The following is a 15,392-nucleotide window of genomic DNA, read 5'->3' on the forward strand; positions in this document are numbered from 1 at the left end:
GAATAAATTGTGTGTGTGTGTGTGTGTGTGTGTGTGTGTGTGTGTGTGTGTACACATCACATCTTCTTTATCCATTCATCTACCCCAGTGAACAGCTAGGCCACTTCTGTATCTTGGCTATTGTAGATAATGCTGCTATAAACATAAGGGTACATTTAGTCCTCTGAATTAGTATTTTTGTACTCTTTGGATAAATACCCAGTAGTATGGTGGCTGAATCATAGGTAGTTCCATATTTAACTTTATGAGGAACCTCCATACTGTTTTCCACAGTGACTATACCAGTTGGCATTCCCACCAATAGTATAAGAGGGTTCCTTTTTCTCCACATCCTTGCCAGCACCTGTTGTTTCTTGTGCTGTTGAGTTTAGTCATTCTGACAGGTGTGAGATGACATCTCATTGTAGTTTTGATTTACATTTCCCTAGTAAGTAATGTTGAGCATCTTTTCATGTGTGTGGGGGCCATCTGTATGCCTTCCCTGGAGAAATATCTGTTCATGACTTCTGCCCATTTTTAAATTAGATTGTTTTTTTGGGTGTTGAGTTGTATCTGTTCTTTATATATGTTAGATGCCAACCCTTTATCAGATATGTCATTTGCAAATATCTTCTCCCATTCCATAGGTTGCCTTTTAGTTTTGTTGACTGTTTCCTTTACCATGCCGAAGCTTTTTATTTTGATGTAGTCCTCAGAGTTTATTTTTGCTTTTGTTTCCCTTCCCTCAGGAGACATATCTAGAAAGAAGTTGCTTTGGCCGATGTCAAAGAGGTTACTGCCTATATTCCCTTTCAGAATTTTTATGGTTTCAGGTCTCACATTAGATCTTTAATCCTTTTTTACTTTATTTCTGTGGATGGTATAAGAAAGTGGTCCACTTTCGTTCTTTTGCATGTTGTTCAGTTTTCCCAACACCATTTGTTGAAGAGACTGTCGTTTTCCTATTGGATATTCTTTCCTGCTTTGTCAAAGTTTAATTGACCATAAAATAAGAGGTTTCTGGATATTCTCTTCTGTTCTGTTAATCTATGTGTCTATTTTTGTACCAGTACCATACTGTTTTGATTACTATAGCTTTGTAATACAGCTTCAAGTCTAGAATTGTGATGCCTCTGGGCTTCATTTTCTTTTTCAAGATGGCTCTGGCTATTCAGAGTCTGTTGTGGGTCCATACAAGCTGTAGGACTGCAGCACGCAATCTTGAGAATGCCTTCTGAGTCCTATTAACTTTCCTCTGAACAAATAATATTTACTCAAATACCGATCATTTGTATTATTCTGTGAAAAGAAAGCACTTTTTAAAAACTCAGAAAAAGTCTATAGGGAGAGTAAATGGAACAAAAATAATTTTCCATGTGGAAATAGTGAGCTATGGGAGAAAGTCAAGGAAAGAACAAACAGCTGCTCTCTGGCATGCAGACAACACGGAAGCTGGGCTCTATGTGACACCACAGCGAAGCCCAGCCAGCTGCACAGTCTGACCTGAGGGTGTTTAGAGGAAAACCATCAGTGTAGCCACAATGGAATAATGATAAGATAAAGGAGGTAAGGCTCTAGGAATTAATTTGAAGTGCTAAATTGGTGGACCCACAATATCCAGCAGAGCTGCCCCCTAAAAGCCAAGGCGCAGCCGATGCCGAGCTGTGCTGCCAGGCGGCCCCTCACGACTCAGCTGGCTGGGAGCTAGTGGAACAGCCCCCAGTCCAAGGTCAGGTCCTCCCCTAGAACAGCTTACCACCAATGGCTAGTCACTCAGGGAATGTAAAGCCTAATGAGGGGACATGAGGGCCTGGACCCTCAAAGCAGGACAACTCTGAAGGGCCAGCCCAGCCCAGTTCCAGGGGTCAGGATCTGCTTAAGTGCTGGCAGCAGGTCAGCTCCTCCTCAGGCCATCGGGCCTCTCCTGCCTCCTCAATCCCCCAGGTGATGAGCCTGGGGCACCTGGGGCATTCTTCAGGCAGCTTCCAGCACACAAAACTCTACCTCAGAGTCTGTTTCCCAAGAACCCCAACCTGAGACACTATGCTTTCGCCACAGAAATGTTCTTCTTCAACTAACACACATTTCCTAGGAGGGTGGAAATCAGTGTCGTGAGTGCCCGTTCACAGACGGAAGGTGTTAATGATGACTGATCAGTGGGTTTGGCACACTTACCCATCGGGTGTTTTGCCAAGGCTTCCCCCTTGAAATACCACGGTCTCCCCAGAAACTTCATGTTTAGCTCTGAAGCAAAACAACAGTTAAGACTTTATATCAGCCTCAAATTTTTTATAACAGCATTCAACTAACTGATTCATTTCTCTTATAGACGGACAAAATCAAACTCCACAGCAAGTATGCCATAGCGCAAGATGTAAAAGTCAACTAAGTCCTTTCCGGTCAGCCTGAGAATTCTGTAAAACTAACTCTAGGATGAACAAAAGAGATGTAAAGACATTCCACATCCATTTAAACTGAATTAAATGTGGTCATCCATTAAAAACCGTCCTCCCTGCAAGGAAGGCAACATAAAGCAGTAACCAATTACAAGAATGACTGCCCCTCTCCTCCTCTTCACAAATCAGACTCTGAAAGACATGCAAGCTTCCCCTCCACATCTTCATTTTCCTGACTAAATTAGCCAACAGCAATTATGGTATTATTATAATCCAAAGCCTTGATTGTCCTGAGATCATTCAACTTTCAAAGCTTGACCTACTGGCCTGTTTCTGAACAGTAGTTTGGTTTACTTCACTGTACTGTCTAAACAGTATACACTGAATAATTAAACTGCTACCCACCACATAACAATCACTGACTTGAATCTACAGACTTAATAAACAGGAACATCAAATGCTGGATTTTCCTTCTTCCACTACATATTCTCAGTATTTACAAACCTTGTTGTACGTGTTTAAATCTGAAATGTACAAGTTTACTCTACCTTTTGCCAGTCATAAGCGTCTCCACAAGTGTAGAAACCAATTCCTGCTGGTCTTGCTCATTGCCCAGTTCATACACCAACCCAAGGCCCTTTGAAGCAACATCTTGGCTAAGTTCTGCACAAAAGCAAGACAAAATAGTATTATTTTAAGAAAAATGTGTCTTCTTGGGCGCCTGGGTGGCTCAGTGGGTTAAGCCGCTGCCTTCGGCTCAGGTCATGATCTCAGGGTCCTGGGATCGAGTCCCGCATCGGGCTCTCTGCTCAGCAGGGAGCCTGCTTCCCTCTCTCTCTCTCTCTCTCTCTGCCTGCCTCTCTGTCTACTTGTGATCTCTCTCTCTGTCAAATAAATAAATAAAATCTTTAAAAAAAAAAAAAGAAAAAGAAAAATATGTCTTCTGGCCATTGTCGTATTTTTTTTTAATTGTAGTAAAAATCCAAAATGATATCCAAGTAAAGACATGAAAACATAATCAATCTGCCTATTTTATTAAAACGTATTAAGTCACCTCAGTGGACATGGCACCAAAGGTCCCTGTAAATAAGAACTACATTCACAAAAGATCCAACTCACAAATCAAGTCAACCCTGCTGGGCCTTAGTGCTCTGTGTACTACAAGTCACACGCGTGAAAAGTACAACAGTCTCACAGATTTTGATATACCCACCTCCAATTTTTTTAAAATAAAAAGTCAATATAAGACTGTATGTTTAAGACAATTTATAAAACAAAGCTACTATTTAAATGTCTAACACATTTGCTCTCTCCTGGTTTACATCACAAAGAAAAAGGAACAAGAAACAGAAAGAAGCTATTATTTATAAATATTAACATTAAAGAAGGCCTTCACGCCATTTTTTTTCATTTTCGATCTTTTTTAATTTAAATTCAATTAATTAACATATAGTGTACTATTAGTTTCAGAGGCAGAGTTCAATGATTCATCAGTCTTATATAACACCAGTGCTCATTACATCACATGCCCTCCCTAATGTCCATCAGCCAGTTACCCCATCCCCACGCCCCTCCCGTCCAACGACCCTCAGTCAGCTCCATTTTTAAATGCAAAACTAAGGAACATGATCTAATTAGTCAAATCCTTCCTTTATGTTCATTAATCTAGATTTTTTTTTAATTTAAAACACAAGCTTAATGAAGTTTGGGAATCAAATATTTACCAATAACTTACCATCATTTTCCGACAAAACGGAAACAAATGCACTCTGGATTTCTTTAAGGTGAGACTAAAAGAAGAAAACGGGTGTTTAGAACACAAACTCTACTGTCTTGGAAGATAAGAAAGGATAAGAATCTCCTCTTGGGGCATACAACACCTCGTAAGAGTCTTCCCACCCAAGACAGCCACATGCCCCATTATGCTCCGTCTGAAGGCAGCCAAATCACCTGAAGGTTGTAGACTTACAGGAAGTCTAATGTGCACTCTCAGCCTTCCCATCCTGATAGCCTGACCTTATGCCTTCAAGTTCAGAATCATCTTCCAGCCAATGTACATCAGGCTGCCATCCTTCATTCACAGCTTCTTTCAAAATAACTGTTAAAGGCTAATGGCCCTCGCTATCAGCACTGGCCCTCACCTTCATACACTTGCCTTCCTACTGCCTTTTAGTCATCAGTACTTCAAAGACGGTTCCCAACAGTGCCAAGCACATTTCTAGCGTGGCTTACCTTCACTTCTTTATGGGTACTTAGCTTCCTCACAAGAGAAAGGAGCCAGATGCAGGCCGCTTGCCTCACATGTGGGTTGGGGCTGACGATATGTTTATTTAAAATCACATCCAATACCCAGGGGACCACATCATTCACTTTGGCTCCTGGGGGGAAAAAGGGATGATAAAATCAATTCAAACAAATGAAAAGAGTATCCTGAAAAATTAGATTTTAATGCAACAATCCTAGAACATATTCAGGTCTAAAAGGTTAAGGTGTTTAGGTCGCTGAAGGAACTGATAATCATCCATTTCAGAAGCACAAGACATACGAGACCAAAGGACCCATACATAACGTGTCAGAAACTGCACACTCCCTCACCCGCGCAGTCACTGAAGCCGGCGCACCCTCACTGCAAAGGGATGTGGAGCGCGAGCACAAGACCTGAGGCTTCACTGTGATAAATGTGAATAAAGGATGAAGGGACGCGTGACTTGGAAATATAACTATGCCTCGACTTCTGAAACAGGCTACGTGCACCGAGCCTCCAGGAAAGAGCACAAGTTTGAAGGGAACACACCGCTAACTCCCTTACTTCCCAAAGAACTAAAAAAAGAAGTTCTCATTCATTTTGTCGTGTTCACTCTCCTTTAACCAACTATCTTTCTTGACTGAACCAAACTGATAAGACATCTATAAATAGCTAAAAAAGAGTTAAAATGGAACGCATGAATTTTTTTCTTTTGCCTCAAATGTGCTAACAAGCCCAGAAAGGGTTCCTTGAGGACCAGGAGAGGATTAGCTGAGCAGGAAGGTACCAGCAGGGGGCGTATATTCTTCTTCCGTCACCAGCCAGGCATCCCGGGCAGCCACGGAGCTGGTTCCGATGGCTGCACTGGTGATAGCTTCCCCGATGGTGAACTGCAGCTCTATCTGCTTGGCCTGCAACAAAGGAAACAGCAGCCGTGAGTCACAGAGAACATTTCCCAAAAACACCCACTTCCACAAAAAGGCTGTCTCAGATCTTGTCTGTCAACACGCTGTTTTTCCTCTTTTGCCTGGATTGCTCTCACCTAACCTGGGGGGGCGGGGGGTCCAACCTCACGTTGCCCTCTTCACCCTCCAGCCACTAAGCACGGATTTTTAATATCTGGAGGAAAAGGGTATGGACTGAAGCCACACAGATCTCGGGGCAAATTCTTATCTGTCTCTCACCAGCTACATACTTATTTAAACTGAGCCTCAACTTTGTAACACAGGCCTGATACCATCACCCACCTCGTCAGGCTATAAGGAGGACAGGAGGGTAACGTACATAAAGCTTCCCAGCAGACACCAGGTGTGCGGTAGCGGCGCAATAAACAGCAGCCATTACACCTTATTACTACCTCCTCTGTGCACTATTAAATTACACGGTGTCTGCAAGCTACTCTCCAGTGGTTCCGGTAAAAGACAGAATGTTGTAAAAATGGTAAAATTTGATAAATCTGGAGAAAAGCGTATAGAAGTACATAGATCCATGAAGAGCTGGCGAGCTTCAACAGCACATTAATAATCCAAACGAGAACAGGAGTTCTTCATGCAATTCTTAAACTGCACTATAAGTTTGAAATCATTTCAAACATCAGATATTAAGAAAATTCTATATAGTATATACTCAAATTTTTAAAATTTTTTTGAGAAAGGGAGACAGAGACAGCATGCAAGTGGGGGAGGGAGGAAGGAAGGCGGGGCAGCGAGAGAAGGAGAAAGACAATCTCAAATAGGCTCCACACCCAGCACAGAGCCCAACGTGGGGGTTCAATCTCATGACTCTCAGATCACGACCTGAGCCAAAATCAAGAGTTGGGACACTTGACCAACTGAGCCACCCAGGCAACCCTCAATTTTTTTTTTTTAAAGATTTTATTTATTTATTTATAGAGAAATAGCACAAGCAGGCAGAGTGGCAGGCAGAGGCAGAAAGAGAAGCAGGCTCCCCACTGAGCAAGGAGCCCGATGTGGGACTCGATTCCAAGACCCTGGGATCATGACCTGAGCCCAAGGCAGCGGATTAATCAACTGAGCCAACCAAGTGTCCCCCTCAGGTATTTTTCATTTGGTTTAGAAATTCTGACACCTTGGAGCACCTGGGTGGCCCAGTCAGTTAAGCATCCGCCTTCGGCTCAGGACATGACTCCAGCATCGTGGGATTGAGCCCTGCATCAGGCTCCCTGCTCACGGGGGAGCCTCCTTCTCCCCTCTCCCCACTGCTTGCTTGTGCGCATGCTCGCTTGCTCTCTCTCAAATAAATAAAAAAAAAATCTTAAAAAGCAAAAAAATTTTGACACGTTTCACAGGCATGAAGCATTCAACATGAAATTGGACCTGTCTTAGTTCCCTTTGGCCTTTTCCTCTGTTTAATATAAACTGGAAAACAACTAAGAATTTGGGGACTAAGAAGAGAATGAAGAGCAGAGAGTTCCCACGAGGAGCACGGGAACAGTGACCTCTGAGAGAACGCTACCAAGCACACAGACCACAGTGCAACCGGCCATTCCCAAGCTCAATCAACTCGATGCTCTCATTTCTCGATGAGGTGTGAAGTTCTGCCACCAGATGCTTCCTACTCTGAGGAAAAAGAATTTCAGGGCTTCAGTTCTACAGTTTCCCTGGTCAAAAACTTCTTTGGAAATTCTAAGCAGAGAAAAGGTATGTCAACACAGAGAATCCTAGAGTAAGGATGCATCTTATGTGCCTGTTTTCAAATGTTTTCCTTTTTTCTTCTTTAAAAATGTATGAGAGAGATGGAGTTCTTCTAGTTTTATTTAAATAAATGAAGCATTGGGGCCCCTGGGTGGCTCAGTTGGTTAAACATCCGACTCTTGATTTGGGCTCAGGTCATGGTCTCAGGGTCATGAGATGGAGCTCCAAGTTGAGCTCTCCGCTGAGCATGGAGCCTGCTTTAGATCCTCTCTCCCTCTCTCTGTCCCTCATCATGTGCACACACATGCATGCTCTAAAAAGATAAATTAAGAAAGAAATAAGATCAGAGAGCAAACACATAAGCTTCTCCCCAAGTGGTTACAATGTCAATGACACCCAGGGAGAACCGGATGTGTATATAATTCATTCTCAAAAAATTCACATTAAAACTACTGGATTATGATTCCAGAGACCTGGATCCTAACACTGGCTCTGTCACTCAGCGGCCTTAGACCTCAACTCCAACCTTTTTCCTGCCTCCCACCTCCCACTCTCTTTCTCTCTCAAATAAACAGAAGAAAAAAATCTTTTAAAAAAATAAAAATAAAATCTCACAGCATGCAAAACTCTAGCTAAAAAATGCCTCTGGTGTGAATAACTAACAATCAGATAGCAATATAAATACCTCCACAGAATCCATCAGACCTTGCAAGAGGAGTTTCTGGTGAGGAAAATCTCCATCCCCAACTGGAAAATATCCCAGTGTTTGAATTGCCCGTTCTTTCATCTAGAAAACCAGAGAATGTTTTTGGTTTTTTTTTTTTTTTTTAAACAAAGTATGTACCAGCTTTATCCCAGAACAGTGTTTCTGAAATGAGATGACAGGGAGGGCAGTCTGTCTAAAGCACTTATGCATGCAAGTTTTTTTTTTTTAAATATCCAATTTTACAGAATTATGTGTATAAGACATTGGAGGTAGAAAGACATAAAACTGAGTTCCTTAAGGGTCCATGGCTGCAAAAGAAGAACGAAAGCCTTTAAATGAGGTTTATTATCCATCAAACCATTTACAAATGTAGATTCTGGGCCCAGAGGACCTAAAATCAAATCAGAGCTTGACCATGTTATTAGCAGCCTTTACAGGTATGTGATCTCAGGCAAGTTATCCCACTCTCTGCAACTCCATTTCATCATCTGGGAAAAGAGAGATGACAAGCATACCTACTTCACTAGACCTTCTGGAGAGTTCCATTAATTTACATATATGAAGCACTGGGCATACGCCTGGCACATTACAAGTGTTCAACAGCGGTTGGTGATCACTAATTAGTTAACAATAGCTAACAAAAACTACAGTGTGATGTTCTCGGGAAGTTTTAAACAGTACCTACATCAAGAATAGAATTATGTATTTATTAAATTTGTTGTAAACTGATTTATCCGCTCATTAAATCATGTTATATTTCAACACTGAAGTACTCTGACCACAAATATGTTTTAAAGTTTATGAAAATGTTTATCTGAGACTAAAAATGATAAATGTCCCTCTCTTCAGGTATTACTCATGCTGCTTCCTAACACCCAGACTTAAAACCATTTTTGCTGTCAGAGGTTAAGATTTAGATTTGGTCTAAAATTACGAAAGTGATAACAACTATTTAACACTTTATTATGCACTTTTGCATGACAGAAGAGTTACCTGATGCAGTTGGTTTTTTTACCCAAAACCTAAGAGTTATGGGCCTACATTGGAACAACTCGGCCAAATGGCACGCGCACAGAGGTGGTCCACAAATCACCCCTCGCTCAAAACTAAACAGTCACCTAGACTTCATCATTCTTTTTTTTTCCTACAGTAAATCCTTCCTCCAGCTGCACTGTCATCTATCCTCATTACAACTGCGTTTTTGCTCATTTATGTATCTATGAAAAGAAAGAATTTCAGAAGAAGGGAAAAAAAGAACTTACCTTATTTGTTTCTTTACTGGAGGGTATTCTATTCAGTAAGCTCTCTACAAGATGCGATTTGGTGAAGCCAGATCCCTCACTGGGAATGGGGAGGGGACCATTTCTGCCAATTTCACCCAGGGCTGTACAGGCAGCAATGGCCAGGAGGGGCGACGTACTGTCCAAAAACGAGCCTGGAAGCACAGGAGACAAGACTGAGAAGAAGATACTCTTGCTTTTGGGGTCCGGGGCAAGCAGCAAGGGACCCAAGACTGTCTTAGAGACGGCAAAACAAAGTCAAAGTCTACATTTTCTTCTAACTGGTAATTTGCTAACACTCAGTCAGTAATAAAACCACGTGGGAACAAGGCAGAAAGCACTTGTTTAAGGTGTTTAAGGATTTTCCCATAACGTCATCATCTCCTTCATACAGAAACACAGGAAGAAACATACTTTCATTGTTATTAAAAGCACAGAACTTAATGCACCATGAAGCAAGGTTTTGTCAAGACTTGTGCCTACAAAGTGCAATGCTGTAGAAAGAAACTGAAGTGCTATAAGAAATCTGAACCCAACTCCAGTCAGCACGAGCACAGCAAGTACCTATGGTCTCCGTGGCGCTCTGAATGAGCTCCTCCTGCTCCGGCAGAAAGTCGCCATCTGTCTCCAGGTCTTGCTGCTCTGCCATCCTCATTTTCTTTTTGGCCAAGTATCTTCCTACCGTGAATCCCAGCGCAAGCAAGGATCCATGCTGTATCTCTGGGCTCTGAAGTTAACCACACAGTACCTCTGTCACTCTCTCATACATGCAAGAACACACTGAAATAACGGTATGTTTAGGACAGTCATCTCTCCAAAAAGACATAAGACCAGAGAACAAAGTGATCATCTGAGATTCTACTGAATGCTAATGAACCTAGAGTTTCCAACACTCAAGCCTTCTGCAAAGGCAAGCTGAGTCCTGACTCACTTCAAGTAATTCCCTAAACCCACACCCACTCCAAGTCTGGGTGAAGGGACTCTCCCACCTGATCCCTGCAGCACCCACACTGTCTTCTAGCTTGGAGCACTTATGTAACTATGCTACCATAATTTTCAAGCATAATTTCTCCCTACTACCCTACAGCCAAAAAAAAAAATACAATGAGCAGATATGCATTTCTAATTTTTAAAACCCCTAAACACCAAGTAGAGGTTTGACTATTAGAAAGCACGTGTTTCCCTGACAGAACAGGCTCGGTGACAGGTGCACTAGATGGGGAAGGAGAAAGGAACTAAGATTTCCGAGCACCTGGTAGTATGAGGGATCCTCGTGTATTCACTCCCCACTGTATTCCTAGCACCGAAAATGGTGCCGATCAGACACAAGGCACTCACAGTTGCTGAATGGACTAAATGAGTCAATGCATTTTCTATCTCACTTATTCTTCACCATCATAAAAGTTCCTTTTAAGAAATGAGAACACAAAAACTAAAAACATAGCGGATGTTTTTGGAAGGCGCTCCCATTTCCCACAAAAAAGAATAAAGACAAAACTGGTAACATACATGATTGTCTTTTGTGGTCTTTATAAGCTGTTCTATCATTGACTTCAACTCGCTCCCCGACACTGTAGATACCACCACGGAATAAAACAATGCCGCCAGTTCACGCATCTCTTCTTTACTGCTATTCATCAGACTCTGAGTGGGGTAGAAAAACAAACATATCCGTGATATACAATCATCTTCCTACAGACATCATCTGACATTTAAAATCGAAAGAACAAATGATACGCTGTATTGCTCGATCTATTGGTATCTGTGAGAAAATAACACAATAAGCTGCTTCAAAATAAAATAAGAGCTGAATTATATCCCAAGTCTTCTGTGCATTTTCACCAAAAATACAAGATATAAAACAGAATCAAAGCACAGATGATCTAATGTAGGCCACATGGTCTGTGTGGCAAAAACTCCATCCTACCACTGTCAGGCAAAAGCAGCCACAGACAATCGAGAAATGAAGGGGGTATCTGTGATCCAATAAAACTTTATGGACACTAGAATTCTCACGTCTTCTGATTTTTTTTTGAACCATTTAAAAACGAAAACCATTCTTAGCTTACGCCAAACAAAAACAGGAGGCAAGGCAGATTTGGTACATGGACCACAGCTTGATGACCCCTGATCTACATGATCAAAAGTCAAAGTGTGCAATCATTTTACAATCAGCAAATATTCACAAGGAATAAAAAATCCTTTTTAAATCCAAAACAATTTCATGAGACTAGATTTTCCAAAAAAGCACATAACTCACACCTCTTGGTATATGACACTCATGCTTTCACACTAAGGGGTAATCTGCACATTTTACCATCATTCAAGCTCCACTTTCCAAAAAGAACTGCATTATACAGCCCAAGAAGTATATGAAAGTGTGTGAGCCACACCTGTACTAAAAAGAATTTTTCATTGTTTATGTGAAATTCAAATTTAACGGAGAATCTTTTATTTTTATTCGCTAAACCTGGCAATGCTTTTGGTGTGACCATGAGGCAGGAACACTTCCTACATGGCTAGTGGGAGTGTAAATTGGTACCAGAGGCTGGGGACTATCAGAACTACAAAAGTCTATGCCCTCAATTCCACTTCTGGGGATTCCATCTAAAAAACAGACTTCTTTATATTCAAAATGATGGACTGTTCATTGCAGCAGAACAGTTCTAGAATAGAACCTCAGTGAGGTTCTAGAATAAGTCACGGCACATTCATACAATGGAAAAAATGAAGCTGTTAAAGAGGACGTTCTCCCTCTAGTTCTACAGAATACCTCCACATTCTAGTGTCAAGTGAAAGAGATAAGGTATAAAACAGTGTGAGAAGTTAAATAACAACTTAATAAAATTATACTATATATTAACTAACAAGAATTTAAATAAATACTTGAAACAATAAAAGTGTGAAAATTATGTACCTTTTGTGTAAAAGAAGGAAGAAAAATTAAAAATGCTTATTTTCATCTGTGTGTATATGCATAAATAAACTCTAGGAAGTACAACATATAGGAACATTGATGATCTACATATGTTTGTCAGGTGAGAGAGGAAGGGGCAGGAAGCTGGGAGAGCTGAGTAGGTGGGAGACAGTTACAGAAAGGAGAGAGTTTACATATTTTTTTATTTAAGCTACACAAATTTTTTTTTAACTTTTAAAACAGAAAATATATATACTTTTTTTTTTTTACTTATATGATTCTTAACTCATCTCTCACCTCACCTAGATGGATTGTTGAGATATACTGACCTCCATGCTTCCCAGGAAGCATGTGATAAAAGAGTTTTCAAAATGACCCAAAGTAGGAAGACGAATTATAAGACTGAAGTGTAAAACATAGAGAATCAAAGAGAAATACACATGCATAGGATGTACCTTTATCCATTCTGTTTTGTCTACAAATTTGGTAGCCAGTTTTTCTGGATACACGGAGACAGCTTCCAATAGACAGTACATGACTGGCAAACCTAAATAAGAAAGAATTCAGAAAATTTTAGCTTCAAGAAAAGTGATAAACTGACAGGGCTCACTAAATTCCTTTCAAGTATAAGGCTACTGCTTTGGGAGGCATTCCCCAGCTCTACAAAACAAAAATCAACTTAAATACACTATGTGATCCAAAACAGCAAATTTACAGACTAAGTATCTATAAAAAAGATGCCCTGTTCTGCACACCCACTTCCAAAGTAAAAACATTAGCATTTCTTTCCAAGAAGAGTAATAGCGTATCAAGGATGAATCAAATAAGTTTAGAGAAGAAACAAAGGCTGATGTTCAGTTACAGTAGTGAAGGGAGAAAATAATTTTGCTGTAAATTCTCAGTTGAGTTTAAATTGGATTATTGCTTAAGTGCTTCAACATCTGTCCTCAGCGGCACGACCTCCTACCTCCAACACCTGCCAGCAGCTGCTGAAGCAGGCCGATATAGATCTGAACAGGGTTGGTTTCTCCACTCTTGGAAGAAGATGATGAGGATGTCGCCTGGCTGCCTGACATCAAAGTCCGTATGTAGCGTCCAATGGCTGGGGCGTGGTCTTGCATGTCAGCCAAACTCTGGGAGGTGGGCACCACTCCCGCACTGTGCGCTAGGCACATGCGCAAGTACAAGACTATCTAAAAGCAGAAAGAAGAAGGATACCAGACAGCTCCGCAAGAAGTCAGTGTGGGAGAGTACTCCTCAAAATGACAGTTTCCCATTTTCATTCCACCACCCTCCCTCATAAAGCTATTTGACAATCCTCACGAAAGCTGGAAAACATGACTCAGTATGTTAACTGAAATTACCATAATGGAGGACAATTTACATAACAAGCTTTTATAAATCCAGAGAGTTTTTAGTGGAGTTTAATGGAGTTAAAATGCAAACTCCACTTTTAAAGTCTAAACAGTTACAGGGCGCCTGGGTGGTTCAGCCAGTTAAGACTCCAACTTGTGACTTCAGCTTGGGTTGTGATCTCACGGGTCATGAGACTGAACCTCGAGACTGGCTCCACGCTCAGTGGGGAGTCAGCCTGAGATTCTCTCCCTCTGCTGCTCCCCCCCGCCCCCCGCACCGCCCTGCGGCATGCAAGCACACTCCCTCTAAAATAAACAAATCTCTTGAAAAATTAAAAAAAAATAAAGTCTAAACAATTACAATAAAAATTGATATTTTTTATTTATTTTTTTTTAAAGATTTTATTTATTTATTTGACAGAGATCACAAGTAGGTGGAGAGGCAGGTGGGGGGTGAGGGGGAGGGGGAAAGCACGCTCCCTGCTGAGCAGAGAGCCCGATACGGGGCTCCATCCATCCCAGGACCCTGGGATCATGACCTGAGCTGAAGGCAGAGGCTTTAACCCACTGAGCCACCCAGGTGTCCCAAAATTGTTATTTTTTAAAAGGTGTGTGGGTGTGGGGGAGAAGAGAGTGAGCAGAAACCTGGTGCAAATCATCTATTGCTGTGTAACTCCAGGAACTGTAGTTAATCTCCACCAACATAAGAATTTGAGAAAATGGGTTCAAATTATCTACAGAAGAATAGAGACAACACCAGAAAAACCTCTGATATAAACTAGCTACCAAGGAGTCCTCCTGAAGCTCTTTCCTTGAAAGCTAAAATAGGCAGCTGTTCCACTGTGGGTATCTTACTCTCTCTGAACAAGGTTACCTATTGATCATTTACTTAGTACAAGTCAATGACCCAAACAAGAAATAATCTAAACAACCTTAGCATTGGCTTTAAAATTCAAATCTAATTTGTTGTAAAATCACAATAGTAATCAATGCAGAGCACCCAATTCTGCCAGGAAGAGAATCTCACAGAGATAAATACATTTACAGACTCCACTACAAGTTAAAATAACACCAATTACCCAATACTGTTTTTCTAATAAACAACCCGGTAAAGAATAGTGACATCACGATATGGGTTTATCTAGAACACAAAAAAAATTCAGACATCTCTTTGGGTATGACATTATCTTCTAGAATGTTTAGAGAGAGCAAATGGAAATCGGTCCAAATCCTACCTCTCCAAAGGCTGCTGGGTTAAATGGAAGGACGGTGGTCCCAGTCATGTACTTAGCTGGAGTTTTCATTCGATGGGAAGCCTAATAAAAATAAGCCAAAAATAAACACAATTATTAAAACATGGAGCATGTGTGCCCTTCCTCAATTCAAAAATAACTATTTCTAACTACATTATTGTTTGCTACTGTTTTTATCTAGTCAAAGCATTTCTCCATCAATCATACTGATTGCACATGTCCCTCAAACCCTAAATGACAGGTGTGTCGTTTTCTTCCTGTTTTTACTGGCTTATGTAAAAGGAATAAACCTGCTTAGGGCATCTGGGTGGCTCAATCAGTTGAGCGGCCAACTCCTGGTTTCTGCTCAGGTCATGATCTCTGGGCTGAGAATGAGCCCTGCATCGGACTCTGTGCTCAGCAAGGAGTCTACCCCTTCCCTTCGAGCGTGCGTGTGTGCACTCCTTCTCTCAAATAAATAAATAAATCTTTAAAAAAAAGAAGAAGAAGAAACCTGCTCCAGGCATCTACGAAGACAGTCACCTCAGGCCACTGCAGGCCAGTTATTTTCATAACTAACAGAGACAGGAGAAAAAGATGAGCACACAAGCATCTTCTAACCACAAAT

General features: G+C 41.2%; 1 protein-coding gene across 3 annotated transcripts in view; it reads right to left on the reverse strand.

The window, feature by feature from the left end:
- Positions 1-15,392, reverse strand: part of LOC111145668 (KIAA0368 ortholog) — a 96,588-nt gene that overhangs the window by 25,867 nt on the left and 55,329 nt on the right. For all 3 annotated transcript variants that reach the window (XM_022500753.1, XM_022500752.1, XM_022500754.1), the window contains 12 exons: positions 14,768-14,848; positions 13,145-13,370; positions 12,633-12,724; positions 10,770-10,904; positions 9,825-9,987; positions 9,243-9,415; positions 7,960-8,061; positions 5,408-5,531; positions 4,608-4,753; positions 4,111-4,165; positions 2,924-3,038; positions 2,155-2,223 (listed from right to left, as the gene is read on the reverse strand). In XM_022500753.1, the coding sequence (XP_022356461.1) occupies positions 2,155-2,223; positions 2,924-3,038; positions 4,111-4,165; positions 4,608-4,753; positions 5,408-5,531; positions 7,960-8,061; positions 9,243-9,415; positions 9,825-9,987; positions 10,770-10,904; positions 12,633-12,724; positions 13,145-13,370; positions 14,768-14,848 (1,481 nt within the window). The remainder of the gene's footprint in view (positions 1-2,154; positions 2,224-2,923; positions 3,039-4,110; positions 4,166-4,607; positions 4,754-5,407; positions 5,532-7,959; positions 8,062-9,242; positions 9,416-9,824; positions 9,988-10,769; positions 10,905-12,632; positions 12,725-13,144; positions 13,371-14,767; positions 14,849-15,392) is intronic.

This window comes from Enhydra lutris, unplaced genomic scaffold (genome assembly GCF_002288905.1).
Source record: "Enhydra lutris kenyoni isolate GAN:26980312 unplaced genomic scaffold, ASM228890v2 scaffoldscaffold13, whole genome shotgun sequence".
NCBI classification, from domain to species: Eukaryota; Metazoa; Chordata; class Mammalia; order Carnivora; family Mustelidae; genus Enhydra; species Enhydra lutris.